This window comes from Musa acuminata, chromosome BXJ1-8 (genome assembly GCF_036884655.1).
Source record: "Musa acuminata AAA Group cultivar baxijiao chromosome BXJ1-8, Cavendish_Baxijiao_AAA, whole genome shotgun sequence".
NCBI lineage: Eukaryota > Viridiplantae > Streptophyta > Magnoliopsida > Zingiberales > Musaceae > Musa > Musa acuminata.
In genome coordinates, this window is record NC_088334.1 from 7,891,287 (window position 1) to 7,905,078 (window position 13,792).

A 13,792-nucleotide genomic window follows, 5' to 3' on the forward strand; every position below is an offset into this window, starting at 1 on the left:
CCGATGACTCTGTTTTTGGGTTGACTATAAGAATTTTGCTTTAATTTGAAGCATAATTTTAGAATATTATACTTCTTAAGTTGTGCATAGGTATGTAATATCGTACAATATATATGTTATCTATCGAAAGTTTATCAACATGCGGATAAACAAGGTCAACATTATCTCATACTAAGCATCCAATATGTAATAAATTAGTTAATAGACAAACAATGGATATATAATACCATGTGTCAACACGTGGTTGACAAATCGATCGTCCAATGTTGATCACACATGATTGACCAATAATGATCATGTTAATATTATATGGATCGACAAACCAATTATCTAAACATCATGATTGATGCAGTCATTTAACATGATCGTCGGACATCATGCCATATCTCCGCTCGAAACCTTGCATATCCCCTTTTTGTTATTGACGATCTTAGGCATAACTATCTCTAGAGTCATCCATAAAAAGGACCCCTATATATGCTCTAATATAATGTCATTCTCAATAATAGCTTGCTAGTTCAACTAGTTCGACTAAATCGAATCCAAAATTAATTTGACGATCGAAATAGTATTTATTGAAAATGCTTTTGACCTAATTTTAAAGGTTTGATGTTATGCGAACAATGATTTAGACCGAGAGTAACTAAAAATGAACTTTGATAGGATCTCAATCATCATCCTAACTCGCTCGGATAACCTTTAACATTAGTATAAGTCATGTACTAGTTATTTATTTATTTATTTATTTATTTTAAGCATCGATATATATGGACGTATTGACCCTAGAAACATTGATACCAATCGAAGCTTGATTGGTACACAAAATTATAAAATTCCCTTAAAAATAACGTCACAAACTTCATGATTTTCTAGGTCCATTTGTAGAATCAATTTTTTAGTAATCCTAATACCTCAATAGAAATGCCTTCTCATTCACTCCTATGATCCATTATTCTATAATATATATACATACACACACATATATATATATATATATATATATATATATATATATATATATATATATATATATATATATATATATAATACCAACGACATCAATGTTTTGTGTATGGTGGACTCATGGATCTGATAAAACCATGGACATTAAAATCATGGATGAAGCACATTAATGACACCATGTGTATCATTTAATATCATAGGATGAGAAGTCTCGTCTCCCTACGCCCTTCTTTTGTCGTACGACTTTCCCCAGCATTTAAGACGACACATTGCAGGGTTCGGTAGCCGTTGGCTTTTGAGGCTTAATGAACTCCGCCTTTTGGCTCCAGCAATTTAATGATCTTTTCTTCGTGTCCAATAAATGTGTCCTAAGTTTTTGAGAGAAACAAACAAATAGAACACAATTGTAACTTAATCATACATTTCTTAAAATTCCATCTGTTTTCGGCCTTTTTAATATTTATTAAAAGTTTCTGCTGCCACCACCGTTCCTCCTGTAACGAGTCACGCTACGTAGCCATTACCTTTCAAAGCAAGCAGCACAAGCAATTGACGACAGCAAACATCTCTCTCTCTCTCTCTGTGCTCTGCTCACTCCATCTCACTGGTTCGTGTTGTCTGCAATCACGGGTAGGTGATGAATCCGCGGCTATTCAATGCCAATCTCCTCTTCGCACCACTATAAGAAGGCCTGCTTGCCGGTATCCATTCCCCCGTTCCAATAGTTCCATTCTCTCGCCTCTGTTTTCCTTCTTGTGCTTTCTTCTTTGAACATTGAGTTCTACCTCGGATCTCAAGTTGTTGTTGCCTTTAGCTTCTGTTAGATTATACTCTGCTCAACATTTGATCCGGCGGTCTGCGTAACTGTTCCATCTACTTTGTTGCTTACCCAATCTCACCATGGCCTTTCTTGCTTACCACCCTGACAAACTTGGGTTTCTTCTCGTGATGCTGTGCTGCTTCCTGTCAACGACATGCTCTGTGAGGGTTCCACCAGCCAACTTCGTCTTCGGGGACTCACTGGTCGATGTTGGAAACAATAACTACATCACCACCTTCTCCAAGGCCAATTACGTACCCAATGGCATTGACTTCCCAGGCCATGAACCCACCGGCCGCTACACCAATGGCCGAACGATCGTTGACATTCTAGGCAACTCCTACTGTGTTCTCTGATTCCTTATCCTGCGATTAATGTCTTGCGTACTGGACTTACCAATTCCTGCTTTAAGCTTTCAGGTCAAGCTCTTGGTCTCATGGAGTTCACTCCTCCTTTTCTTGCTCCAAGCACCGCAGGAGATGTGGTGCTCAACGGCGTGAACTATGCCTCTGGAGGAGCAGGAATCCTCAACAAGACGGGGAATCTCTTTGTAAGCATGCAAAGCTTATCGGTTGATCTCTGGTTTCCTATTAGCACACCGTGAATGGTAGCAGGAACGCTACATGTTTGTAGGTCGGACGCATCAACTTGGACGCACAAATCGACAACTTCGCAAACACGAGGGAAGACATCGTCGCCCGCCTCGGATCACCTGCTGCTTCCGCGCTGCTGCGAAGCGCTCTGTTCTCCGTCACCATCGGCGCCAATGACTTCATCAACAATTACCTCACGCCGCTGCTGTCGGTGCCGGAAAGAGCAGCAGTCCCTCCCGATGTCTTCGTCGAGGCCATGATCGCCAGATACAGACATCAGCTTACCGTCTTTCTCCAGCCTCAAAGCTCATCTCTTTCACACAGAGCAGCACAGTTTCCTGACATCTCGTATTCTGATCTCGCAGAGGCTGTATCACCTGGACGCCAGGAAGCTCGTCGTGGTCAACGTTGGTCCTATAGGCTGCACTCCATACTTGAGGGAAGTCTACCCATCGGCAACAGGAGACAACTGCGTCGACTTCCCCAACCAGTTAGCTCGACACTACAACGGGAGGTTGAGAGATCTGGTGGCGGAGCTGAACACCAACCTGGAGGGAGCGGTGCTGGTGTACGCGGACGTCTACCGCATTGTAACAGAGATCATTCGGGATCATGGAATCTATGGCTTTGAGGTCGCAGATTCTGCGTGTTGCTTCGTCAACGGGCGATACGGCGGCCTCACACCGTGCGGCCCTTCGTCGGCGGTCTGCGCCGACAGATCCAAGTACGTGTTTTGGGATCCCTACCACCCTTCTGACGCTGCAAATGTGGTGATAACAGAACGATTGCTCGGTGGCGGCTTGGATGACATCTCTCCCATGAATGTGCGGCAGCTGGTTGATGCACGAGGCACTGATCCTCCATGAAACGAAGCTACTTGTCGCGTCCGGACCTGGAACCGTCTTGGAGAATGTTATCGGGTCGGGTTCATGTAAGAACAAAATCCATATGATAATCCAATATGGATCCGGATCTGATAATTTTCGATCACCGATTTAGTATCGTGTTATATATGCACCTTATGGTTATGAAACCATGATCCGCATCCAATTTGATAAAGCTTTTCTGGATCCAGAACCGTGTGGATCCATGAAAGGTTGGATCGGATCTTAGGTTATCGGATCCGACACCCGAAGGATTGGGAAGGATCAAGGCTTGTTTGCCGGTGCCTTGCACCATAAGAATATCTTACTGGGAAGGAAGGTCTTCTTACCCACATGAGGATACAGCTCTTCTGGCCAATCTGGATTAAAAAAAGATCATTCGTTACGTGTTTGGTGTCGATGGGGCCTAGTTTAGCTCCGTGCTCTTCGCCAATTGTTGAGAGGTGTTTGAGATGGTATCATTCGATGGGTAAGTAAAACTAGAGAGTTTTCATTATTAACTTAAAGGCACTCCAATCAATTTTTACTTATACCTTCTCTACACACATATGTAGTGGGGCCTACATTGGTTTCGAGCTTTCTGCCAATTATGAAACGGTGTTGTGCAGAGGTAGAGTTTTCCTATTTACCCATCGATGGTCTAGTTGTACCTCTCCTATATATATACATAAGCGGGCGCTTTCGGTGCATCCTTAGGATCTTAATTCAACTCACTCGCCGATCCGATGAAGGCAGCGGCACCTATGGAGCTCATCGTCGTCGAGCGCGACCCAGCAGGCGTCGCCGTCGTTACTATCAACCGCCCCAAGTCGCTCAACTCGCTCACCCGCCCGATGATTGTGTCGCTCGCTGCCGCCATCCGGCGGCTAGACGCCGACCCGGCGGTGGGCGTGGTGGTGATCACCGGGAGGGGGCGGGCATTTTGCTCCGGCATCGATCTCACGGCCGCCGAGGAGGTGTTCAAGGGCGACGTCAAGGACGTGGTCGCCGACCCCGTGGTCCAGATGGAACGCTGCCGAAAGCCCATCATCGGGGCGATCAATGGCTATGCTGTGACCGCGGGTTTTGAGATCGCCCTCGCCTGTGACATTCTCATCGCCGGAAAGGACGCCAAGTTCGTCGACACCCACACTAGGTAACCGGCAGTAGTTCCTCTTGTTTCTTTTGCCTATTTTGTGGTCCTTGGTATAATGGCTTAATTGGATGGTAGTGTTTTACCTTTTTGATTAGATGCTGAGCTAAAGGGAGGAAATTTTTGGTGAAAAGATCAAAATTTCGCTTTTAATTTCTGTCGGCCTCCTTAATTGAGCCCTAATGCGAATAAGAGCAAGACAACTGACGATTTCAAATACATCTTTGCTAGGTTGGCCCAATTTCTAAGCCCGATGAAGACCTCTGATTTCAAATGTAATGGAGCCATTGAATAATTTTTGAACCCCTAGTCATTGATCTCTCGCGGTCTGATGAGCGTACAGTTCTATTGACAAGGCAAATATGCAAATCAGTTAACAACTATGACTCTTTCTTTGATACAGAGCCTGCATTGCTCCTGAAATCATGTTATTACCATATTTCATGTTTGATGAGGACTCCCATTACTTTGATGGGGTTTTGGGTACCTTCTCAGAACTTAGAAGGCTTTAAATCTAATGAGTTAGGATCTTGACAGAAGGAGCGATGGTGGGAGAGATGTTAGCTAGGCTCCGAAGAGAACAATGGGGAGATGGGTGAATTATGAATGTTTGGTGGGAGATGAAATTGTAAAACTACGTACCTAAGAGGAGATCAGCGGTAGGTCACTCCTTTGTGGCCTATGTGACCAGGATTTGAGTTATTGAAACAATCTCTATACTTGTAGGAGAAAGGTTGAGTACATTGATTGCTCTCTACAACCTACTTGGCAGGAGTCTTATGTGTTGTATTGTCCTTTACATGTCTAAGAATGAAGCTTATTTGGGGATGATGACATTTTTTCATGGTTAATTATCATAAGCTCACATAATTGAGTCCAGTTCTAGATAGAATTGGAAGCATATTTTTAGTTCAAAGTTCAAATGAGAATATACTCAAATATTTGAGTCATGTAGAAGAAAACAAATGGAGGGAAATCAAAGTTTTCATACTAGAATCAACTAGAGTTCATGTTTGGTGTTCTTATGCCCTACAAACTGGATCTCCAAACATCTTTTATAATTACACCAAATTAATGGAATGTCTTTGTTATTTCTTATGGAAGCTGAAGTCCCTTTTCACCATGATTCGTTATATGGGTTAGTTACATATGAATCACCTAATCCATATTGTTTCTTTATGGAGAAGGGGAAGGGAGAGAAGCTTTAGTCTCTCTAAAGACCTGTAACTTGAAGGACTTATATGTAATTATAATTCTTAGAGGAACAAAATGTAAAAGTTCAATTTTTACACCTGTCCTGCCTTGGAGGCACACTAATATAAATTTCTACAGCCCCAACTCCTTAATCAAATTGAAGGACCTATTTGTAATTAATATTTTTTACGAATTAAAATGTAAAATTATACTTTTAAAAATAGTTTCTTTTAAAACCCACATCATCACCCTCTATATAAAGACCCGACTACCCTCAATTAACAACAAGAGTTCGAAAATAAAGGAGAAGAAGAGAGAGGAAGAGAAGAAGGAAAGAAAAGAAAGAGAGAAGGAAAGAAAAAGAGGAAATTGGTAGGTTTTCTAAATTGTTTTTTTGGTCCAAGGGTGGTAGGCCTCACAGGTCTCTAAGTTTTGTTCACATACATGGGCCCGTAGATCAGCTCAAGTCAATGTGTCTGCAAGCTCCTTTGGTTCGGAGGTTCAACCCACAGACATAAGCCCATAGGCTAGTCCATGAACCACGATAGCATGGACAGCCCAGGGGCAATCCGCAGGCTAACCCATGCGCTAAACGACCAGCCCAAACTCATGAGACTTATAATATATATATATATATAATTAAAATGAAACTAGTCGTTGTTATGATTCGAACTCGAGACCTATTGATTGAACCAAAACTACACCTAAAGGTTATGGCCAACTTTCCTTTTCATGATTAAACAAATCATTCATTGGAGATATAAAAATGACATGATATTGATCATACATAAATAATTACTGTTAATTCAGATCTTTTATGATTATCTTGATTTTTAATCTAAGTTTGTTGATAGTAATTTCATTGAGTAATAATCGATGAACTTTATATTTTATGGTTTTTTATTACTATATAAATTTCTATATTTGGATTGGTGTAATAAATGATATGTGCCATGTGCCTGCATGATTGTCATTCGATAGGTAGACTTAGAACAATTTCCTTTGGGGAGTCTGACTAACTGGGCTGAACCTACAAACCTATGGAGCTTGTGGACACTAACTCAGGCTCGTCTACAGGTCCATGGTTGTGAACAAAACTTGGAAACCTATGGGCACTTGGGCTGGCCTTACAGGTTGAATCATCCTATCTATTTACTTCCTGTTATTCTTTCCCTCTCTCGTATTTTTTCCTTCTTCACTTTTTCTTTCTTCTTTTTCTGTTCTTTTGTTCTCTAACTCGTGTTGTTATTAAGGGTAGTTTGGTTTTTATGTAGAGGGTGATGAAGCAGTGGGAAATCAAGACGGTCTTGAAAGAAAATTTTAAAGTGTAGTTTTGCATTTTAAATATGTCATTCGATTTGGTTGAGGAAGTTTGAAACATACATTAGTTTCCCCATGAGACATGGGTCAAAATTGAAATTTTACATTTTGGTCCCTCAAGACTTATAATTACATTTTAGTCTTTTGAATTACAAAAGTTTTTTTAAAAGGAATATCTTTGACACATATTTTTAATTTTATGAATTTTTTGCTATTTTTATGAGATTTTAAATTTTTGTTTAGCCCAATCCCATAAGCCAATCCAACTGCCAATCCTGAGAATCTTGCTCTCTGTGATATATCCATCGTAAGACTCAAATTTATTTTTTCTATTTGTCTTTGTCTTAAGCTAAAAAAGTCCTTTTTGATCTTTTTCTTTACTATTCTTGTTGATTTGCTTAATGACTTTAAACATTTCTTTAAAAAAGTTTTGAGATCTACCTGGATGATCTTTTTTTTTTTTGGTAAGTATCTACCTAGATGATCTTTCGAATAGGATGACATTCAAATTAAACTTTTTTGCTACTTGGGTTATATCCTAGCTCTTTAAACATGCAGACTTCTTTTTCTATTCATTTGTCATGATTGATGTTCGATTCAAGCCAATATAAAAAATTCTGGACAATACTTTCTCATACAAATATGATTTTGATGGTGGCTAATGTTTTGTATGAGCCAAAATTGCCAAAATCTCTGCCAACCTTATGTTTCCCTAGTTTCATTAATAGGATTTTGCCTATGTACCCACTTCGCTGAAAAATACCTATTCTTGCATACACATCCCTCTAGAGTTAATACTTAATATCTGGATCAATTCTCTTAAAAATATATCATATTTGTATCTGTCTGTCCATAAAACTTTCATGATTGATCTTCGACCAACCTGGATTAAGTCTCTAGTTTATTTGATGTAAGCTGAAACACTACAATTTGCCCCTTGTTTAGCATAAAAGAGAAAATTTTGATAAATATTAAAGCAAAAGTTCAAAGCTATAACTATCCTTTTGCTAGGTAATGGTAAAAATTTTAATGCATGGAAATGAGAATGTTAAGGGGAGTGACATTCATGTGGCTATAAACTATTTTAGAGGGCATTATTGCAAATATGAAGTTTAGAGGAGAGGAGTACAAGCATATGCATTTTCAAGAAGCATACATGGAAAATAAACCCTTACAAAATTTTGAATTCTTTGTTTCATTGCGTGATATTCCTCATTTGTGAGTAATGTTTTCTCTACAACATATTGTTTGAGGTTTTAACATTTTCTTTGTAGTAGGATATATCTTAATTAAACAACTGATACTTGAATAGATTGGGGCATCCAAGTCAAACTTTATTTCTTTTGCAAAGGATAAGTGGTGAAAATGGAGTTCGAATTAGTTACTTGTCCTCAATATTCAAGATCTTTACCAGCCAATCTAGCTGAGATCCTCAAGTCAAAGTCAACCAATTTCATTGTAAAGTTGTATATGCTTTCTCCTCTTAAAAATCATTCAGATTTCATAATCATGTTCACAATTTTGTCAATATCATATATGCCTGTGTAGCACCACATGGTTGTTTACTTTTACAAAATGTTCATGTCAGGCAGTCATCCTCTCTCTCTCTCTCTCTCTCTCTCATATCTCTTTCTCCAGCCACTTATTCTTACAAACTCAATCACTTCTTTTCCCCTTCAATTTTTCTCTTTATATTCTTCTCTGCTTCTTCCCTCCGTTTCTTTCTTTCATTCCAGTGCTTATTATCCCTTTTAGTTTTCTATATGGTGAACTAAATCCAGCAGTAATAGCGGATAAAACATAGGCAAGTTGGAGGTATAAGCAATTGTGGGAACAATGATGATGAAGGGCGGTGGTCAAGCCCCCATTTGTGACAATGGATGAGGATTGGATGTTGGAGGGAGAATAAAAATTTTTGGAGACTTTGAGTTAATTCATGATTTCCTTAAAAATTATGGTTAAGGACCTTAAGGTGTTACGCTGAATAAAGCTGATTGCATGGGGATACTGAGGTTCTTCAATTTATATTGGTCAATCTGATAATAATTTTACAGAATGCGAAGACTGTCCTCTTTTTCCCTTTTCAATTTAATCATGCTTTAATGCTATCTATTCCACAATGGCACCTTCTCTGACCGGTTGGGCATGATCATTTTCTAGTGGATTTTTTTATTTTTTTATTGCAAAATATGTGTGACTTTTCACTGTTTACCCATTGCAATGTGAATGAGAATGCGAAGACCTTGTCACTTTCAAGTTTTAATGGCACCTCCTTTGACCAGTTGGGCATGATCTTTTCTAGTGGAATATTTGTTGATTTTATTTTAATTGCAAAAATTAGTGTGGCTTACTCATTGCCCAGTTGTTACAAGTGAATGACAATTTTAAGACTTTGTCATACTAGCTCCTGTGAATAAAATTCAATAGAGAGAGTGAATAGGTGATCAAGGGTAACGTAAAGCATGACTAGCATTGTGCAGATGACCAAGTGATTCATGATTCATCAAATTCTTATAATTGATGTTGACAATCTCCCAGCTCATTAGACTTTCTTTACCCTATACTTGATAGATGTAGTCAGCTTTGTACCTGTTACCTTATACATGGAGGTCTTTGCCATAACGAATGCATAGCCATGAGAAACTTATGGCTGTTATAGGCTACATGTACCTGTTAGCAAGTCATTTGCATTGATGTTAACAGCCATTCAACTGATGATGACAACCTGTTATTTGGTAGCCCTCGGATTCTAGATGTCTCCTCATAATCTCTTCTTGCCGTGGAACCTTTCGTTGTTATGGGCTATTCAAGTTCTTGTCTGATAAAAAAATTTCTCAGGTTTGGAATATTTCCATCATGGGGCCTTTCACAGAAGCTCCCTCGCATCATTGGAATAAACAGAGCTCGAGAAGTATCACTTTCTGGCATGGCTATAACTGCAGAGATGGCAGAAAAATGGGGTCTTGTTAACCATGTCGTGGACAATGGCGAGGTGTTGAAGAAAGCAAAAGAGGTTGCACAGGCCATTTTAAGAAACAACAGTGACATGGTGTTGAGGTACAAATCAGTAATCAATGATGGTTCCAAACTGGATCTAGGTCATGCTCTTGCCCTCGAAAAGGTGAGATATGTTAATACTTCCTTTTTCTATCTTGGCCTATTATACAAGATTTAAAATCCATACTCAAATGCATAAATGTATGCCTGTTTCTTTGTCTCTTTTGTACTATGCTCAATGGATATATATGTGTTAGAACACCTGATCAAGTTGAGAGGCTACCTTGAAATAGGATGATCAAGAATAGAGCAACCTATGTATGCAAGTCCTAGAAAAGCCCATCTATTGCATGGACCATGACATCTTCCAGTTCATCAAAATCCCAATGGCAAAAGAAGCTTTCTTACATGACTCATTGCATCACAGCAATCAAGCAGTGTGGCTCACTAGCTTTTTTAAGCTAATAGCAATACATTGTGTTCATTTTAGAAGCCTGTCCACTTATCTTGTTTCATAAACTATTTTTCGTGTCTCATTGTCATGTTCTCGTTGTGACTAAAATTTCAGGAGAGAGCTCACAGCTATTATAATGGCATGACGAAGGAGCAATTTGCAGATATGCAGAAGTTTATATCACTTCGAAGTTCAAAGCCCTCATCCAAGCTTTAGCTGTTTCCCTACCTTTTATGTAAGGTGTGAGAGTTGTTCCACTCTCAAGAGACTAAATCTTTCTTCATTATGTGTTGTCAAAATATAATCATGTATCCAAGTCCTTTTACAGCTAAATATGTCTTTTCATTTTTACTTGTATGTGATTGATGATACCGACATACAAGATTGATGCCCACATACAAACTTTACTTTCTCGCAAACAACAAGAGTAAGATGAGTTTGTGAAACATGTGTTATTTTAAGATGAAGCCAAGCACGCTGTAGTTCCATCGGTGTCACGTCCTTTATAAATGTATCGTCATTGAATCCAAAATTTGTAACGATGTCCGACGTCAATATGCAAAGAGAATTAGATTTGTTTTTTTCTCTTCCTGTTAGTTATTAGTGATGAATTAGGGATCAAGATGACAGAAGATTTGTAATCTCTTAACAACTAGTTGTTTTTAGAACATCTTATCCTTTTATAAGTGAGAATAGAGAATTAGGATAAGATGATAATTATTAGATGATAATTATGAGAGTTCCTCACATTGACATCTCATAATTAGATTTCTTTTTTATTGGTTGATAATCATAATCAAAATTCAATCATATCTATAGTACATCTTATCTAATTAAATAGGATCACATAATCTAATATTCTTTCATTTGACTTATTAATTGATAAAATATAAAAAAAATTTAAAAGCAAAATAAATAAAATAAAAATAATTTTATTTAATTAGATTCTAATTTAAAAAAAAAATTATATGTGCATATGAATCTTATAAAATCGATCAATAAGTTCAATAAGCATAATAATACCATATTACGTTTCACTACCAATGCGAGTCAGAATGATTATATGTTAACATTGTTATACTTCCTTGTATGTTCCATAATACTATCAACTTAGCTTTTCCTAATGTAGTTTAAAATGATCCTTGTATTTTGTATTATCAAGATAATTTTATTATCACATTTAATCGTACATACATAAAAGTGAACAAGATAACAAAAAATAAATAATTTTTATTATATAAATAAAAATATCAATTATAATATCCACTCAAATATATAATACTATATCTTTTATGAGTTATTCATGAAACCAATCATAAGAACATGTTATTTCAAACACTCTAAGCTATAAGTCCTAAGTGAACATGTTCTTTCAAACTCAAGTTTTTAATTGATATTAATTATTTTTAATTTTTTTTTTTAATCATCAAGTATTTTATATCATAATGCATAGATCTATTAGAGTACTTGTCATTTCATACACTCTTATCTCACTGAGGCAGGAGTCTCAGTCTCGGGCATCAAAGTAGACATGATGCATGTAAGTTCAGATTAATAATCAAGTTATAAATCAAGTTATAGTAAATAAGTGATGGTTTAAATCGATCTCTTTGTTTATAGACGCTTGAGCTTGTCTCTGACGAGTCCAGTGGCCGGGTGGATCTTGAAAAAGGCTTATTACATAGGACTGTCAGAATCCCTTGTGAAGAACTTCGGAGGATTTGGATTTATTTCTATCATGCAGCAGTGCAATGATTTCTTCTTCCTGGGCACTTGGCAGATATCTTTAGGCAGAGTGGGTATGAAACTTGAACTGAAGAATTGTCATACTGCTGCTTGTCTGAAGGATCTCTTCCTCGTAGTTTGCTGATTGTTAACTGATCATTCATTTGGTTTAGGTGATGATTTCTGGTGTCATCACCCAAATGGAGATCCAATGGGGATCTATTGGTTGCAAGGTTGCCATATATTCACCCAGATTGAGACACGTTCAAGTCTGATCACCAGTATGCCAAGTTTCATGCAGGTGCCACGGCCATCTCCAGCATTCCGTCAGCAGCCATGACATTGATCTCATAAAGAACCTTGTTTTCCCTGATGGAACCATCCCAAGGTGCCAGGATCATGCTCTCCCTACCAGAGATTGCCTCTTTAAGAACCCACTTTTTGATGGTGAAAGTGTCATCAAGATTTGAAATTTTAACAAGGTGATTTCACCACCCCTTGAGAATATATTCATATTCTTGGATATCAATGTGATCTTGATCCTAATTTACCTGGCAAATGGATTTAATTCTGTAATTTCTTTCTATTAAATTGTTTTCTGTAACACAGTTTGAAAGGATTAAGTAAAGGACAGATTCCTGGAACATGATATTAACAGAGTTGGCAGAAACACCAAAAGTTCATATAATGTATATGAAGAATATATGTTAAGGATCTATATAAATTTGTTATTAATCCATGATGTCTGCTAGGAACTGGATGTGTTCAACTGAGTTCATTAGCTGACTAAACTTCAGCTCCTTCTGTCATACTCCAATCTTCTCTGAGAATGCTTAAGTTTTCATATAACTAGTGAGCCTTCATATATTTCCTTCCCATTTCAGTTGTTATTCTTTGCTTGAATCTCTCTTTACTGGGATATTGAACAATTTGGACTCCTCTTTCTGCTGTTAGGATATGAAAATAATCCTCTTTTTTGTTTATTGGTGGTATGTAAATGATAACCTCTTTGAGTGAAAACATAGAATGTTCAAAACTTCTTGAGCGAGACGGTGAATTTTGCAGTTCCCTGTGATCTTAGTTTGTGAATCGAGTTTTGCAGTCTGTGGGGGTCATTGGAGCTTTCAACTGCCAAGAATCAGGAGGAACAGAGAATAAGAGGTTATCCACAATGTTACAGGCCAGTTTCCTGTGCAGTCCATGTAAAGGACATTGAATGGGACCAGGAGAAAGAAGCCATGGAAATGGGTGAGGCTGAAGAGTTTGCAGTTTACTTGAACCAAGCTGGGGAGCTTCTGATGATACCACAGGAATGAGATGCCATTGCAGTCACCATCGATGCATCATCCTTTGAAATCTTCAGCTTTGTGCCCATTTTGAAGCTTGCTCCTGATGTCAAAGTTGCACCAATTGGGTTGGTGAACATGCTTAACAGTGCAGGAACTGTACTGGAAGTAGAACATCACGAGAACAAGATTGTGGAGGTGGCCTGAGAGTTAAAGGTCAAGGGTGGAGGAAACCTTTTGGTCTACTCAAGCAGGAAGCCAAAGAGATGCACTTTGAATGGGTTTGACAAGGGAGTACTGTGGAAACAACAAAAGCTGATCATGGAGATTCCATGGGAGATGATGAGTTCTGGTGTCTCCACTGTAGCCTTTGCTTACTGAGCAATAATAATATGTATCTTTAGAGTTATTTTGTTTGCTCAAG

General features: G+C 38.2%; 2 protein-coding genes and 1 pseudogene across 2 annotated transcripts; all 3 read left to right on the forward strand.

The window, feature by feature from the left end:
- The first annotated feature begins 1,540 nt into the window (after positions 1-1,540).
- On the forward strand, positions 1,541-3,931 carry LOC135587369 (GDSL esterase/lipase At4g16230-like). Its single transcript, XM_065078689.1, has 4 exons — positions 1,541-2,116; positions 2,203-2,333; positions 2,417-2,662; positions 2,742-3,931. Exons 1-4 carry the CDS (start codon positions 1,864-1,866, stop codon positions 3,240-3,242), a joined length of 1,131 nt encoding a protein of 376 aa, XP_064934761.1. The 5' UTR covers positions 1,541-1,863; the 3' UTR covers positions 3,243-3,931.
- A 10-nt stretch (positions 3,932-3,941) lies between these two features.
- On the forward strand, positions 3,942-10,708 carry LOC103993324 (probable enoyl-CoA hydratase 1, peroxisomal). Its single transcript, XM_009413347.3, has 3 exons — positions 3,942-4,395; positions 9,745-10,027; positions 10,472-10,708. The coding sequence occupies exons 1-3, from the start codon at positions 3,986-3,988 to the stop codon at positions 10,571-10,573; spliced, it is 795 nt and encodes a 264-aa protein (XP_009411622.2). The 5' UTR covers positions 3,942-3,985; the 3' UTR covers positions 10,574-10,708.
- A 190-nt stretch (positions 10,709-10,898) lies between these two features.
- Positions 10,899-13,575, forward strand: LOC135589019 (stachyose synthase-like; annotated as a pseudogene).
- Positions 13,576-13,792: the final 217 nt, after the last annotated feature.

Bases quoted from the DNA above. Each gene is read 5' to 3' on its own strand.
- LOC135587369 (XM_065078689.1), top strand. From the start codon at position 1,864: ATGGCCTTTCTTGCTTACCACCCTGACAAACTTGGGTTTCTTCTCGTG. The intron at 2,117-2,202 runs GCAACTCCTACT...TTAAGCTTTCAG, and splicing joins AACGATCGTTGACATTCTAG to GTCAAGCTCTTGGTCTCATG. The intron at 2,663-2,741 runs GTCTTTCTCCAG...CTGATCTCGCAG, and splicing joins GATACAGACATCAGCTTACC to AGGCTGTATCACCTGGACGC.
- LOC103993324 (XM_009413347.3), top strand. From the start codon at position 3,986: ATGAAGGCAGCGGCACCTATGGAGCTCATCGTCGTCGAGCGCGACCCA. The intron at 4,396-9,744 runs GTAACCGGCAGT...AAAATTTCTCAG, and splicing joins TTCGTCGACACCCACACTAG to GTTTGGAATATTTCCATCAT. The intron at 10,028-10,471 runs GTGAGATATGTT...CTAAAATTTCAG, and splicing joins ATGCTCTTGCCCTCGAAAAG to GAGAGAGCTCACAGCTATTA.